The sequence below is a fragment of the Notamacropus eugenii genome, chromosome 5, assembly GCF_028372415.1.
Source record: "Notamacropus eugenii isolate mMacEug1 chromosome 5, mMacEug1.pri_v2, whole genome shotgun sequence".
Lineage (NCBI taxonomy): Eukaryota > Metazoa > Chordata > Mammalia > Diprotodontia > Macropodidae > Notamacropus > Notamacropus eugenii.
The window spans coordinates 232,400,462-232,415,839 of record NC_092876.1 but is presented as its reverse complement, the minus strand read 5'-3'; the positions used below and the strand labels follow the sequence as shown (position 1 = coordinate 232,415,839).

The 15,378-nt window shown below is 37.2% G+C and overlaps 1 protein-coding gene across 10 annotated transcripts in view; it reads right to left on the bottom strand.

Annotated features, from left to right (window-relative positions):
* The window catches only part of ERICH2 (glutamate rich 2), a 98,415-nt gene extending 83,249 nt beyond the window's left edge, over positions 1-15,166 (bottom strand). For 5 of the 10 annotated variants that reach the window (XM_072612281.1, XM_072612287.1, XM_072612289.1 and 2 more), the window contains exons 1-2: positions 14,988-15,133; positions 14,852-14,897 (exon numbers count right to left, since the gene is read on the bottom strand). In XM_072612281.1, the coding sequence (XP_072468382.1) occupies positions 14,852-14,897; positions 14,988-14,995 (54 nt within the window). In that variant the 5' untranslated portion in view covers positions 14,996-15,133. Of the gene's footprint in view, positions 1-14,257; positions 14,314-14,851; positions 14,898-14,987 lie in introns of those variants that run through there. The other 5 variants (XM_072612292.1, XM_072612291.1, XM_072612283.1 and 2 more) reach the window with 5 other exon arrangements.
* Between the last annotated feature and the right edge of the window lie 212 nt (positions 15,167-15,378).

Below are 15,378 nucleotides of genomic sequence, written 5' to 3'. Positions count from 1 at the left end.
GATTTTGAAGAAATGACAAAGCAGGCATATAGATTAGCAATTATTATTTCCTCAGTCACCTTTTTGTATAATAATTTTTTTCATGTGTTTGAGAGTAAGTCTATGAATATCACTAAAAAATGGACACTTCCAAAGATTTTTCTATGTAGTTTTTTGGAGTCAAAAGCAGGAAGACATGAAGAATATAAGGTATTATGTTGCAGAGTCAGCAGAGCAAGACAGATTAGCAAAAGGCATACAAAACCAAAGTCCTATATGGTCTGGCTTAGGAAATACAAATGTAGCCAGTGATTTTTACTGGCAATTTAGAGAAAAGCTGGCGGCGAAAATTGTGACATATGAGAGTTGTTGCTGAGAGACTAAGGGCTTTTATTTAAAAGCCAGGAAGCCATAAATTTTTCAGTAACATATAAGTCACAGGGAAAAAACTCCTATTTTGGCCTCAAATGGCCTCTTGAAAAGCCTATGTAATCCATAACATACTGGAAGTGCATGACAAATACTATTTCAACTGTGTCTAACCATCATATATAACATTTCTATGCAAAAATAATAGCTCACATGTGTACTGTGCTTTCAGAAGCAGGGCAATGTAATAGGAAGAGCAATGAAACTGGAGTTCAAATCCACCTCTTTCACTTATCAGCTAAGATCTTGGGCAAATCACTTAACCACACTGGACCTCAATTTCCTCATTTGCAAAATGAGAGGTCTGGATGAGATATGGGGTTTTTAACTTGGGGTCCATGGACTAGTTTTTTTTTAGTGTTTTAATAACTGTATGTCAGTATGATAGGTTTTCTTTGTAAAACTATGAATTTTATTTTATGCATTTAAAAATAAAGACTAGAGAGTAACTGGAGGTGAGGGAGGGGAGGTTAGAATGAAGAATGGACTCATTCTCTGTTAGAAATTTAGATGTAGAGAGAGATCAAGAATTTCAGTGTTTAGTCTGGTATATGTGCAAATCTCATCACCTTTTTTTGACTGATGAAATGCCTCCACACAGAGAGATGACTTGAATGTTTTGTTAGCAGAGAATCATGATAATCAGTAAAGCAAGTCCTTTGCAGGGATGGTGATTTATTAGGAGATATTCCATAAGTGGTTCCCTTTGGCTACATGAGTAGTATCCAGGAGGCTCATTGATTGGCTGTGGAGGTATTCATAAAGACCTGTAAGAGTTAGCTACTCATTTGTTGTGTTTCTTCATTTCACTGGATGACTCTTTTGGCCCTGACATCTGGTGAGAGACATCCTAGAAGGCAAAGTGCCTTAGAGACTTCCCTTCTGAGGCCCAGTCCTGGACCTTTTAGTGTGTTCTTTCCATTCTATGTGAAGAAAACAGATACTTGAACCAGAGTCAGAATAATGAGCCACAAGAATCTGGAAGTCAGAACTGCAGCTGGAACAGCACTGATAACCCAAGGAGTAAGGTACAGTCTTCAGGAGTGAACTTAAGGACCCTAGTCCAGCCTAATGACTTCATGGGTAGTCGTGTGACATTTGGACATAAACTTGGTATGTACAAAATTAAATAAGAAATGAACTAAGATCTGAGCTCACTCTGCCCCAGAGACTAAGGTGGCATAAGAGGGAGTATACCCTGGAGGTGTTGGGAAAATAAAATTTGTTCATGCTTTATTTTTGGAATAAATATTTCTTTGTAAAAAACTATTTAATAGTAGACACTAAATGGAACTGGAGTACTAAGAGTAGATCCCTAACAAAAGGGGATGGGAGGTGGGGAGCAATTCAGTGGGATTAGAGAAGAAATAACCCAACACCCCCTAGAACTCTGGAGTGATACAGCAGGTGTGGCCTGGAGAAGACTAAAGCATACGTATTACATTAGAAATTAGGATAATTGTGCACCTTTAAGGGGATGTACGTTAAAACAAATGCCAAGTTGTAGAATGTTTGTGGGGGAAAAAGTTCATTCAAATTATTTTATTATTTTTACATCTCATGATTTTAGCTACTGACTATGTGTATAATGGTCCTGATAACTATTCACAAAGGCAGCATGTTATTATTTTAGAATTTGCATAGATTTTACTTTTTTATTTTTAATAGTATTTTTACCAATTATATGTCAAGACAATTTTTAGCATCTGTTTTTACAAAGTTTGAGTTCCAAATTTTTCTTCCCCTCTCCCCTCTCCTCTTCTTAAAATGGTAAACAATTTGGTATAGGTTGCATGTGTGCAATTATGTAAATATATTTCCATATTAGTCATAGTTGTGAAAGAAAAAAACAGATCAAAAGAAAAAACACACAAAAAATGAGGTAAGTGAAAAAAGTATGCTTCAGTCTGCATTCAGAGCTCATCAGTTCTTTGGATGTGGATAATATTTTCCATCATGAGTCCTTTGAACTTGTCTTGCAACATTGTGTGGCTGAGAAGAGCTAAGTCACTCATAGCTGCTCATCACACAGTGTTGCTGATACTGTGTACAATGTTTTCCTGGTTCTGCTCATTTTACTTTGCATCAGTTCAAGCAAGTCAAAGTGTGTTAAAAGAAGATACAATGGAAAACTGCTGTTTCTTTTTCCTTTAATTAACATGAAGAAAAAAATCTAGGAAGGATTTTATACTGTAGTATAACACACTGGGCACAAACTGAATAGATGAAATTTAACAGGGATAAATGAAAAATGTTTGTTCTTGGATTTAAAAATTTCACAAGTACAAAATTGGAAAGGCAAGGTTAGATAGCAGTCCATCTGAAAAAGATATGCAGGTTCTAGTGGACTACAAGCTTAATCTGAGTCAGCAGGTTGACATAAAAGTAAAAACAAGAACCTAATGTAATTTCAGAGGCAGAGCCCAGGATTATGGTATTAATAGTCCTTGCTATACTTTCTTCTAGTATAAGATCTGGAGTACCTTGTTCAGTTCTCAGGAATCACATTTTAGGAAGGACATTGATAAACATGAAGGTAACCAGGAGGGTGAACATTCAGAAGGCAACTGAAATGGTGAAGGGGAGGGGTGTGTTGTTAAATATTCAGTAACTAGCTCTGCAAAAATAAATGTACTCACCACACACTTTTAAATTTAATCTGCATTATTAACATGTTCTCCATCACTTTACTAAGCCTGGACAATCAACAAAACAATAAATCAAGCCCAGATTTATAGCACTTGCCAATTTCCAAGTGTAAATGCTCTCCATGAAAATTTAACATTTGAATCTCTCAAGCAGGTGTGAGCTGACTCCATCACATCCTTGAAACTGTTTCCATTATAAGACATGGAAGGATCTGAAGAAACTAAGAATTTTTAGCCACATGAAGAAAAGACTTAAGGAGGTTATGACACCTGTACAAATATTTGAAAAGTTGTCAGCTAGACTTTAGGCCCAGCACTCTATCATCTACACTACTTAGTTTGTATACATCTAAAACCAAAAGCCAACATTAAACATAATGGAGAAAAGCTAATAAAATCAAAGGTAAATCAAGATATCCATCATCAACATTATAATATCATATAGTGCTAAAGTGCTAGCTATAGTGATAATACATGACAAAGAATATAGGAAAAGAGGAAACTAAATTGTTACTTTTTGTAGATGATATGAAGATTTACTGAGAGAATCCTAAAGAGTTGACTAAAAATTAGTTGAAACAATTACTAACTTCAACAAAATTACAGGATTCTAAATCCATATAAATCATCAGTATTTCTATATATTACTGGTAAAACAGAGCAGGAAGAGACAGAGAAATTCCATCTGAAAAAACTATAAAGAATATAAAATACCTGCCAAGGCACATATAAGGACTCTATGAATAAACTACAAAACACTCTTCATATAAATACTTTTAAATAATTGTAGAAATATTAATTCCTCATGGCAACTTACTATAATAAAAATGATAACACTAAATTAATTATTTAGTGCTAAACCAATCAAACCAAATGATTACCTTGTAGAGTTAGAAAAAATAACAACAAAATTCATCTGGAAGAACAAAAGGTCAAGAATCTCAAGAGAATGATTAAAAAAAAGTGGGAAGGAAGGGAACCCAGCAGTACCAGATCCCAAGCTATACACAAAACAATAATCATCAAAATGAGGGAGTACAGATTGAAAGGAATAAGAGCTCTTGGAGGTGCTAGAAGGGCTGTGGTGCTAGTTCTGGTGACAAATTATGTCTGCTGTCCAAGAAGCAGGGGGACATCCAGGTGTCTGAATACAAGGTCATGATTTATCTGTTCATGACAATCCTTGAGAAAAAAAAGTATAAAATAGCCTCAGTACCATCCAGTCCCCCTTCAGCTTTGATGGGGAGCATACTTAATTTGCAGAAAAAAGGGCAGAAGCTTTGCAGAATCACAGTTTTTTATCTACTATTAACATAACCACTGTGACTCTAAATGCGAGAGCCTTGTCAAACAATCTGGTCACTGTTGTTTGGGAGAACAAACCAAATGTTAATTGACATCCTCTTTCCAAATTAAACAAAAAAATACAAGAAAGGTATAGCTAAGGAGAAGGAAAGCTCAGAAGTTCTCATAAAATAAAATAATGAAGTCACCAGAGTTGGTTTTATTGTGTGCCCAAGGGCAACAAGACACATTATTTCATGGGACACTTGGTCTACTGTGCTATTCACAATAAATGCTTGATGACTGATGAGCCTAAGCTAAAAGAGCAAGATGAAGATAACAGCAGCTTAAAAACACCATCAGTTGCAGAGGTTGGGGATATAGAGAAATATATATATGAAGAACCTCATACAATTCTTCAGATTCAATGTATACTTTTATACTGACTTCAGTGCAAAGGTGGACTTAGGGGAGATGATGAAAAATGTTGGAAATTGTGGTTTATGATCAAGAAAAAAATGAGAACAAAGACCCCAAGTAATCCCCCAAATTCTTATGCCTCTATATCTGGAGCACTCTTTCTAATGTATATATACATATGTACTATGTATATATGTGTATGTATATATTCATATATATTAGTGATTTATAAAAATTTAGTATTAAACATCAATAAAACTACCAAATTTGCTTCTCCTTAATTAATTAAATTTTACAAATATTTATTGTACACCAATACCCAGCATTGTTTTGTGCTTTGTGGAAGTGGAAGGGACATATAGGATACATAAGGCACAATCATTGTCCCAAGGGGTTTCAGAGTTGGGAAAAATAAATCTCACATATACAAAACAATTAAAGAACCATCAATCAATAGGTATTTATTAAGTGCCCATTATATGCCCGGCTGGGAATATAAATAAAAATGTAGGATGGTCCCTCAAAGAGCTTATATTCCACTGGAAACAATTTAGATCAATTTATTATCAAATCTTACATTGTGCAGTATAGACAACTAGTACAGAAGCTCATTTCTTTTTTTTTTTATTTGAGAAATGAGGTCTTTATTAGAGAAACTTACTTTAAAAAGTTTTAATATTATTTCATTGTATTTAGTACCTTTGACAAATAAACATGTTACAAAGAAAATGTTCCCTGATTATGTTTTTATTAGGTGTATTTTTGCTTTTGCTTTATCAAGATCATGATTACTAACCTTGGCATTTTTTAGCTTTTTATAAATTTAATGTTTTCCCCCAATTACATAAAAAATTTTTTTTAGCAGTTTTTAAATCAAATTTTGATTTCCTAATCCTTTCCCTTTCCTCCTTCCTCTTTCTTCACCCTCCCCCCACCCCCAATTAGGAAGGCAAACAATTAGACCCAGGTTATAAATGTTAGTCAGGCAAAACACATTTCCCCCTAAGTCATACTGTTTAAGAAAATTACCCTTACCCCACAAATAAAGATAAAAGCATCTTTGATCTGCATTCAAAATGCCTGACTCTGGAGTAATGATATCTATCTCTCCACCATTTGCACCTACAGAAAGTAGGAGTTGATGTCAAAGTGGCTTTCAGTGTCTGAAACAGCAGTGTAGTCCTGGACATCAACAGCATCCTCATATTGGTTGTCACCACTGTCAGGGATGATTTCAAAATTAATTTCAAAATCATCATAGTCAGTTTCAAAATCGTCATCATCATCACTGCTATTGTCTTCACTTTCATCATCTTCAGCAACCTGGGATGCAGATGGAAATGTGGAAGACACAGAGGAGTCTTCAAAATTTCCAAATTGTATTCTAATAAATTGACTTGGAAATGGAAATTCCATGAATTCTTTGTGAGAACTGCTCTGATGCGAACTGCTACCACTGTCAGTTGAGGATGACATAGCAAGATGTTGGTCCAGAATAGAACCTGAAGGTATTGCTTCATTGTATTTAGTTGGCTTCTTGATTCACTCTCTGTGTGCAGTTCTTCTTTTTCCCCTCCCATTTCCAAACCTTGTTCACTTCTTTCTTCAGATTCTCTAGGTGGTAGCTCAAACAAAGTTTCCATCTTTCAAGTTGCGGAAGTCAAAGCAACCACTATGTATTCTTTTTGTGCAGAAACTGGACTTGGATGTCCTGCGAAGAGGCTTCTCAGGCAGGAACACAGCTCCAGCCAGACTCTAGACTCTGAGCAGAGACTTCAGAAGCTCATTTCTTTTTGTTTGCTTTTGAGGAAAATATCTAGAACACCTGGAAACAGGTTTCTTATAAAAACTGCTAGTTATTTCTGCTTCTATAATAGAAGAAGTAACAGAAGTTCACTACTCATTCTTCATAGGGTACCTTCAGAACAGTATACTCCTACCATATTTAGAATACCAGACTTATTATGCGAGAAATGTGGAACACTGGAAAAAAGGACAAGACCTGAGTTCAAATCTTGCCTCTACTACTTACTACCTTGAGTGGCATTGGCCAAGGTAGGTAGGTAACAAGCATATATTAAGCACTTACTATATAACATGAACTGTGCTAAGTGTCTGGGATGCAAATTGAAGCAAAAAGAAAGATAGTTCCTTCAAGCCCCCCCTTTGGAACTTAAATTCTAATGGGGGAAGATAACACATTAAAGGGGGAGGGAAGGATATGAGATTGTAGTGTCAAAGTCATTTGAGTCAAAAGCACGGCCAGGACAGGGAATGAAGCATGATCTGTCTGGGTCTGTCCCCAAAATGATGGCCTCAAAAAGAACTCACCAATGAGGGAAGGGGGCTGGAATGGCAGAAGACAGTTGTCAGGTAAGAAGATCCAAGGTGCTGAGGGAAGGTGCAGGGTGAGAGGGCAGCGGAGTCACAGCAGCATCAGAAGCTCAGTCAGGTGGGGAATGAAACATGGCCAGTCTGGGCAAATCACTTTACTTCCTGGGCCTCAGTGTTGTTGTTTATAAAAGGAGGGTTCAGACTAGATGACCTCTGAGTTTCCTTCTAATTCTAAATCTGAGCCCTCGATCTTATGAAATCTTTTTATAGAACCATTGTTGTTCTGTTGAGCACATCTGGCTTCTCTCTTCTAACCTGTTTCAATTCCTGATCAGTTAATCTATTTCTCTTCCTCAAGGAAAACAAGACTCCTTATTGCTGTGTTCCAGAGAGAATCCAGGAAATCAAATTAAAACCACTTTCTTTGAAGTTATCTGCTAATGCTAGACTGATACACCATGGTTCCCAAAACCTGAATGGATAGCAAATATTCAAGATAAAAGGCAAAAAAAGGACTTTATTCAACAAGAAGTATCAAGTCTGAAAAGATGAAAAGAAATAGAGATACATGTGAAAACCTACACTTGGGCCAAAATAAACACCAACACAGCAAGCAGAAGATGACATGGCTAAACTACTAAAAATTCCATAAAGATCTGGGGATTTTAGGAGACTTATAAGTTCAACAAGTCAACAGTATGACCAGTACCCAGAAAACTGAAGCTGCATTGAAAGAGACAAACAGCCCAAAGGAAATAATAGTGCTGCTGTACTTAGCCCTGGAGCACTAGCTTCAATTCTGGGTGCCATATTTTAGAAATGCCAATGAGAAGCTGACATTTGTCTAGAGGGTGATCAAGATGGAGAAGAAACCAGGGTCCATGTGTCACAAGGACCAGTTAAAGGAAGCAAGGATGTTTGGACTGGAGAAGACGCTTTCGAGACAAGAGAGCTTTCTTCAAGTATATGAAATGTTGTCCATGTGGAAAAGGGATTGTGTCTGTTGAGGTTGGCCCATGCTGATAGCCTTTCTTGTATCTGTATGTAGAGCTATCTCATACATTTAAACCAACTAACATATGTAATTTATTCTATATGGTTTTAATTCTTGACTCTGGAGAGAGGTTGAGGTCTGTATTCAAGGTAACTTTACCCTGAGGTAATAAGTGAAGGAAAACCTCTCCAGTTAAAATGCTTTTCTTCCAGATACAGGTTATTAGACTATTTGTCAAAATAAACCATTCCCCTCTCATTTTAGACCGACCTACCCTGTTCCTATTAGAGGTATTGATAAGAATCCCATAACTCATATTCAGAAATGAAATATCTTTTTGTCATAGCAGAAGGGATGATGAAGATACCACTTGATCAGCTGGTCCCTCCCAATCCCAACCCAGATGATGAAATCACAGAAGGGACAGATAAAGAAAAATCAAATGAAAGAAAACATATGGGCTATAATCAAGAGTAAACATAGAAAAATGGATTGTTCATCAAAGGTAAACTTTCGTACCCACTAGAGCATAAGGATGGCTTCATAATACAAAATTAAAGAATGTTAAAGTCTTGCAAAGTCAATGACAATTTAGATATTGCCTCAGGGGTTGTCTTTTTCATCATTTGAACTGGGGGTTGGGTTGTACACAGAATCTTCTTTATCTGAAATGTCTGTTTCAGAGCCACTGTTTGGGTCCCACAATCTCTGCATAATTGGAAGCTGTCTCCCTTGCTTAGACACAGCTGAGTTAAAGTGTCCATCAGTTTTTAATCCTGCTCATCAAGGAGTCCAGACCATTCACTTATAGGCAACAAGTGGACCTATATATTTTTATAAGGACTCCCACCAGTCTATACACTTTTTGTAAACTGGCAAGATGTCTAGGCTCTCCATAGAAGGGTTGGAGATGAGACAAAAAAAGAAAAAAAAAACCTCTTACATTCACAAGAGAGAAAAATGGTGCTAAAATTCTGAATGAGATGCTATGGAATTTCCACAGGTTTTGGAGCTGCTATTTCCTTATCTGTAAACTGAGGATGATAATAGGTGGTACCTACCTCACAGAACTATGCAGTTCAAATGAGACAATAACACATGTAGTATGTGTCAACTATCCTTATTATTAAAGCAAAATAGCCCAAATCAAATTTAAAATGCTAGGAAGAAAATCATAATATCCAGGAAGTTCTTAATCATCCTGTACTCTGCCCTGGTCTGACCATATCTCAAAGGGGCCATAGAATTATCTAGTCTAATGCACTGCTATGGATGAGGCCTCCAGTGATGAGAAAAATTGCCCAAAGTGGGATTTAAATCCAATTCCTCTAACTACAAAGCCTAGACTCTGTTCTCAACTCACTTCCTGGCCACCAAGTCCAAATCATGTCCTTCATACCCCAACCCATTGTATTTCCCCCCAACAGTATGTAACATCCTTGAGGGTAAGAATTGTCCTGCTTACTGATATCTCTATCTCTAGAGCTTAGCACAGATTCTGGCACATAATAAGAACTTTAAAAATTTTCTACTACTTATCTATCTTTCCACTATGCGACACGGGAGTGTTATGTTCAGTTCTGAGTGTCATATTTTAGGAAGGGCATTGATAATTTTTTCGTATTTGTTGGGTTTTTTTTTTTTGCTACATTTTGGGTTCCAAGTTGTCTCCCTTCCTCCCTCCCAATGCCACATTAGAGAAGGCCAGCATTTGATGTAGATATGCACGTGGCACCATATGATGCATATTTCCATTTATCAGTCCTCTATGGATGTGAATAGCATTTTCTTTCATATGTCTTTCAGGGCTGATCTGAATGCTCATATAACTCACAACAGCTTCTTCCTTCACAGCTACTTTTCAAACAATAATGTTGTTACTGTACACAATATTCTGTTGGTCCTGCTCATTTCACTCTTCATTATTTCATGCAAGTCTTTCCATAATTTTCTAAAATCAATCTACCCATCATTTCTTACAGCACAGTATATACATGTGCATATATATTTATATGTGTATATGTATACACATACACATATATATGAAAATATTTCATGACAATCATACACCACAACTTATTCAGCCATTTCCCAATTGATAGGCATTCCTTTGATTTCCAGTTCTTTGCCATCACAAACAGATTTATTATAAATATTTTAGAACCTATACTTTTTTTCCTTTTCCTCTGATAACAGACCTAACTATTAGTGGTATTGTTGTATCAAAGGGTATAACACAGTTTTATAACTCTTTGGGCATAATTCAAAAATGCTCCCCAAATTATTAGATCAGTTCATAGTTCCACCAACAGTGTATTAATGTCCCAGTTTTTCAACATCCCCTCCAACATTTGTCATTTTCCCCTTCTATCATTGTGACCAATCTGATAGGTGTGAGATGGTACCTCAAAGTTGTTTTAATTTGCATTTCTCTAATAAATAATGATTTAGAACATTTTTCATATGCCTATATCTAGTGTTGATTTTTCCTTTCCAAAACTGCCTGTTCATATTCTTTGACCATAGAGCAATTAGGAAATAACTCATTCTTATAAATTTGGCCCAGCTTTCTATATATTTGTGATTTGAAGCCTTTATTTGAAAAACTGTCTATAACTTCCCCCCCTCCAATTTTCTATTTTCCATCTAATCTTGGCTACATTGGCTTTATATGTGCAAAAAAATTTTTAAATTTAATGTAGTCAGAATTATCCATTTTCTATCCCACAAGGCTCTCTATCTCATGTTTATTCATAAATTCTTCTTCTAGCCATAAATCTGATAGGTAATATGTTCCATGCTCATCTAATTTACTTATATCTTCCTTTATATCTAGGTCATGTACCATTTTGACCTTATCTTGGTAAATGGTATAAGATACTGGTCTATACCTAGTTTCTGTCAGACTGCATTTACAGTTTTACCAGCAATTTTTTTTGTCAAATAGTGAGTTCTTATTAAAAAACTTAGATCTTTACCTTATCAAACACAAGGTTACTATAATTATTTCTTACTGTGTACGGTATATCTACTCTATTCCATTCATCCACTATTCTGTTTCTTAGCTAGTACCATATAGTTTTGATAATTACTACCTTATATTTCAGTTTAAGATCTGATACTGCTAGACTTCTTTCCTTTATATAATACATTTTTTCATTAATTCCTATTCTATGTTTGCCCTTTTGTTCTTCCAAATGAATTTTGTTATTTTTCCTAGCTTGATAAAATATTTTTTGGAAATTATATTGGACTGGCATTGAATAAGTTAATTACTTCAGGTAAAATCCTCATTTTTATTATATTGGCTCGACTCATCCATGAACAATTAATATTTCTCCAATTATTTAAATTTGACTTTATTTGTATAACAAGTGCTTTATAATCACATTCATACAGTTCCAGGGTTTTTCTTGGCATGCATACTTTCAGGTACTTTATGCTGTCTATGGTTATTTTAAATGGGGTATCTCTTCTTACAGAGCTTTGTTGGAGTTATATACGGAAATGTTGATGAATTTGTGGGTTTATTTTTATCACCAATGATAATTTTACAATCCAGAGGGCAATCAGGATGCTGAAGGGCCTCATAGTCATGCCAGATGAAAGTAGGTTGAATACACTGAGGATATTTAGCCTGAAGAAGAGATTTTGGGGAAAGAGGATAACTGATGTATATGAAGGACTATCACACGACAGAGAGATTAAATTAATTCTGCTTGCTCCTAGGAGACCCAAATATGAGCAAATGGAAACTGCAGAATCTGATTTCATCTTGATTAAAGATCAACTAACAATTAAAGCTAACCAAATGTAGAATGGGCTTTTTCTAGAGGTAGTGAAAATCTTCACCTTCAGTAGAGGTCTTCAAGCAAAGGCTGGATGATCCGTTGTCAAGCCTCTTATAAAAGAGCTCTGGTTCATAATGGAATTAATAGTTGTTGAAGGTTCTTTCAACCTAGGCTCTGTAAACCATCCTGTTCTATATGCAGCAAAACCCTAATTAAACTGCACTTTAAGAAAAAAAAATGAGGACATTAAATTTTTAACTGAAAGATCAAACACAGAGAAACAAATTGTAGTAGGGACTTATTTTTCAAAGTAACTTCTAAAGAATGTCTGCACTTGGGACATGCAGTCAGCGTTCATTCTCTTCCATCTTTAGGGCTATACACTTAGGATTTAATATCTCGAAAGATTAGAGTATTACTGTTGTGGGTACTCTCTACTAAAGTAGATTGCAACTCCTTCATAATTTAGTAAACAGTTTCATGAGTTGCTCTACTTAAAAAAAGAATTAACCATCAATTGATGGTCAATTTTTTGGTGATCACTTACTTTGATCTTAGTTAGGCTGGTCCTCTGAGGGTAAACAAATAATTCACAGACTACTTGAAACCTTTACAAGTTGGCAGGACCCACCACAGCTATCTTCTTAATGCATAGACTTCTAAGAACCCAAGTTTACCTCTACATTAAAAGGATGAATCCAAGGTAGGTCTTTGCAGGAGGTCCAATACTTTCCACTCTGTTTATTTTTAAAAAACCTTTTATAGCTTGGTTCCATTATCTTTCCAACCTCAATATACATTACTACCCTTCTGGATCTCTATGGACCAGTCAAACTGGTCTTTTCCCTTACATATGGTGATCCATCTCCCACATCCATGCCTTTCCACCTCCTGAAATGTACTCCCTTCATCCTCACCTCTATCTTGCAGAATCTCTCTCTTATTTCAAGATGCAGCTTAAATACCACTTTCTATCTGGAGTTTTCTTGATCCTCCCTCAATTGTTACTGCCCTTTCTCCCTAAGTTTTGTTGTTGTTCAGTTGTTTTTTAAGTCATGTCCAACTCTTTGTGACCCTATTTGAGATTTTCTTGGCAAAGATATTAGAGCAGTTTGCCATTTCCTTCTTCAGCTCATTTTACAGATGGGGAAACTGAGGCAAACAGGATTCAGCGACTTGCCCAGGGTCAAACAAATAGCAAGTGCCAAAAACCATATTTGAACTCAGGTCTTCCTAACTCCAGGACCAGCCCTTTCTCCACTGCATCACCTAGCTGCCCTTTCTCCCTAACTACATTGTATTTATTCTGTAGATACTTAGTCATTATATTATTAGGTATGTAAATGTTGTCTGCCCTGATAGAATGCAAATTGCCTGGGAGCAGAGATTTTTTTCATTTCCTGTGTTTGTATCCCTAGCACCTAGCACAAGAGTCTAGCAAATAGTAGTCACTTAATAAGTGCCTCATGATTATCATAACATTCAAAATGGTTTGGATACTTCAAAATTAAGTTATGTTCATAATATTCTATTCTAAGGCAAGAACAGTTAGATTAATTTACCATAAGGGTAGAAAATAGTGTTCTGGTCAACTTTAAATAAACTCGAAAATTAGATTAGCCAGAAGACCTCAATTCTCTAGGCATCTGAGTTCATAGAATTTTTGTCCTGTGTCCAAAAGCAAAGGTTTATGTGAACTAAGAAAGGTAAAACATGAAGGGGAAATCATAAAAATGAATGAATTAGGGAAAACCAGGAGATGACAGGATGGGGAGTGTTTTCTCCAAGTTTTCATATATTTCTCTCATACTTCTAGTCACTTGGTTGGATAATACAGTTAGCTATTGTGACTATAAATAGGAGAAAACAAAACATCTCTCTAAAAAAGCAAGAACTAATTTTGCTTCTATGAAGAATATGTTAAATTTATTCAAAAGAAAACAGAAGTCTGATACCATTGCTGAAAACACAAACCACTACCACCACCAGTAATAAACAAATCCCACTAGGACTACATTTTAAGGGGTACAAACTAGTTTGCATAGACAAATACCCATATCTTCTGTCGTATTATATGGGTACAAAGTCTACTCCAGCCCTGCAAAATAATCTGATGTATTTTTTTAAGCAACTAAAGAGGCCTCACTAGTCTATCAAGTGTTATTGAAAATAAAGGGAAGAATAGTCCCTGCTCTTGTACTGTTTACAGTCTGAATAGGAGAAAACTATGTACTTAAAAACAAAAGACACAACATCCAGCCACTAGAGTGTATTATACAACACTGAGAATAATCTATTTTAGAGAGAGGCTGAAGTATTGGGAAGGGAGTGTCAGATTTGGAATCACACGATTTACGGATTTAGGTAAGATACTTAACCTGAGACAGTTTCTTCTATGAGGATCCTTCCTCCAAGGAAAATAGGCCATTTTTACCCCGACCTCTCTCTATACAGGTGTGAGCAATCATCATCACTGCTAACTTACAAATGGAACGGCCGGTGTGGATGGAAGGCTGCGCTTTTCAAGAACGTAGAACGTCGGTGTTATAGAACCAAAGCTTATCAGTGCTGGAAAGAGCCTTGGAAACCATAGTCCCAACCCCTTTCACTTTACAGATGGGGTCAGAGAGACCCAGAAGGACAGCGAGACCGTAGAACCACAGGTTCTTTGAAGGACTACTGCTTGCGAGCGATGACTTCCAGCCCAAGACTTCTGCAGGAATTGGAAGGAGGTGGGAGCTGTGGGGTGGAGAGAGGGCAGTGACCTGTATCTTTGCCTGGTGTTTCTAGGTGCGCCCCCAGGGGCCAGACGCCTTGCAAACAGAAGGCACTTCATAAACGCTAGGAGAACTGAACTGATCTTTTTTTTTCTCACTTGATTACGCCAGAGTAAAGTTGGCGTGGAGAAAAGGGGGTGGGGGGTGGGGAGTAGTGGTGTAGAAAGTGATCCCAAGCTTCGGCTTCGCTCTTACCTTAGAAAGCACGGTCCTGGAAGTCCCAGAGCATCGAGGCGCGTACCTACAGCGAGGGGAAGAGAAGGCTGGGGGATAAGCAGCAGAGTCAGACAAGAGGGAAGGGGATGGGACAGGGGACCCCGCCTCCTCTTACCGGCTCATCGCCCCCACTCCAGTCGTCCAAGTGCCGCCACCCAAGAGAAGAAACGACCGACTAACTCACAGACAGTGCCCCCGACCCTGCGAGGCGAGCTCCCGCCGCCCTGCTCTCCGAGCCCAGCCAGAGAAACACTGCGCAGCCCCTTCCAAGGCTGCCCCGTCCCCTAGGCAACCGTCGCGTTCCAGAGGCAAGCCCCGCCCACCGGGGACGGCAGGGGGACGGGAGAGGGGAGAGTCCCGAGGGCTGAGGAGGGGAGAAACCCGAGCGGACTGCGAGAGGAAATAGAGGGGGAGAAAAGGACAAAACAATTGGAAAGAGAAGAGAAAAAAAGAAGGCAGAAACTAAGGGGCCATGAAGAGGAAATAGGAGGCAAGAGATGGGGGGG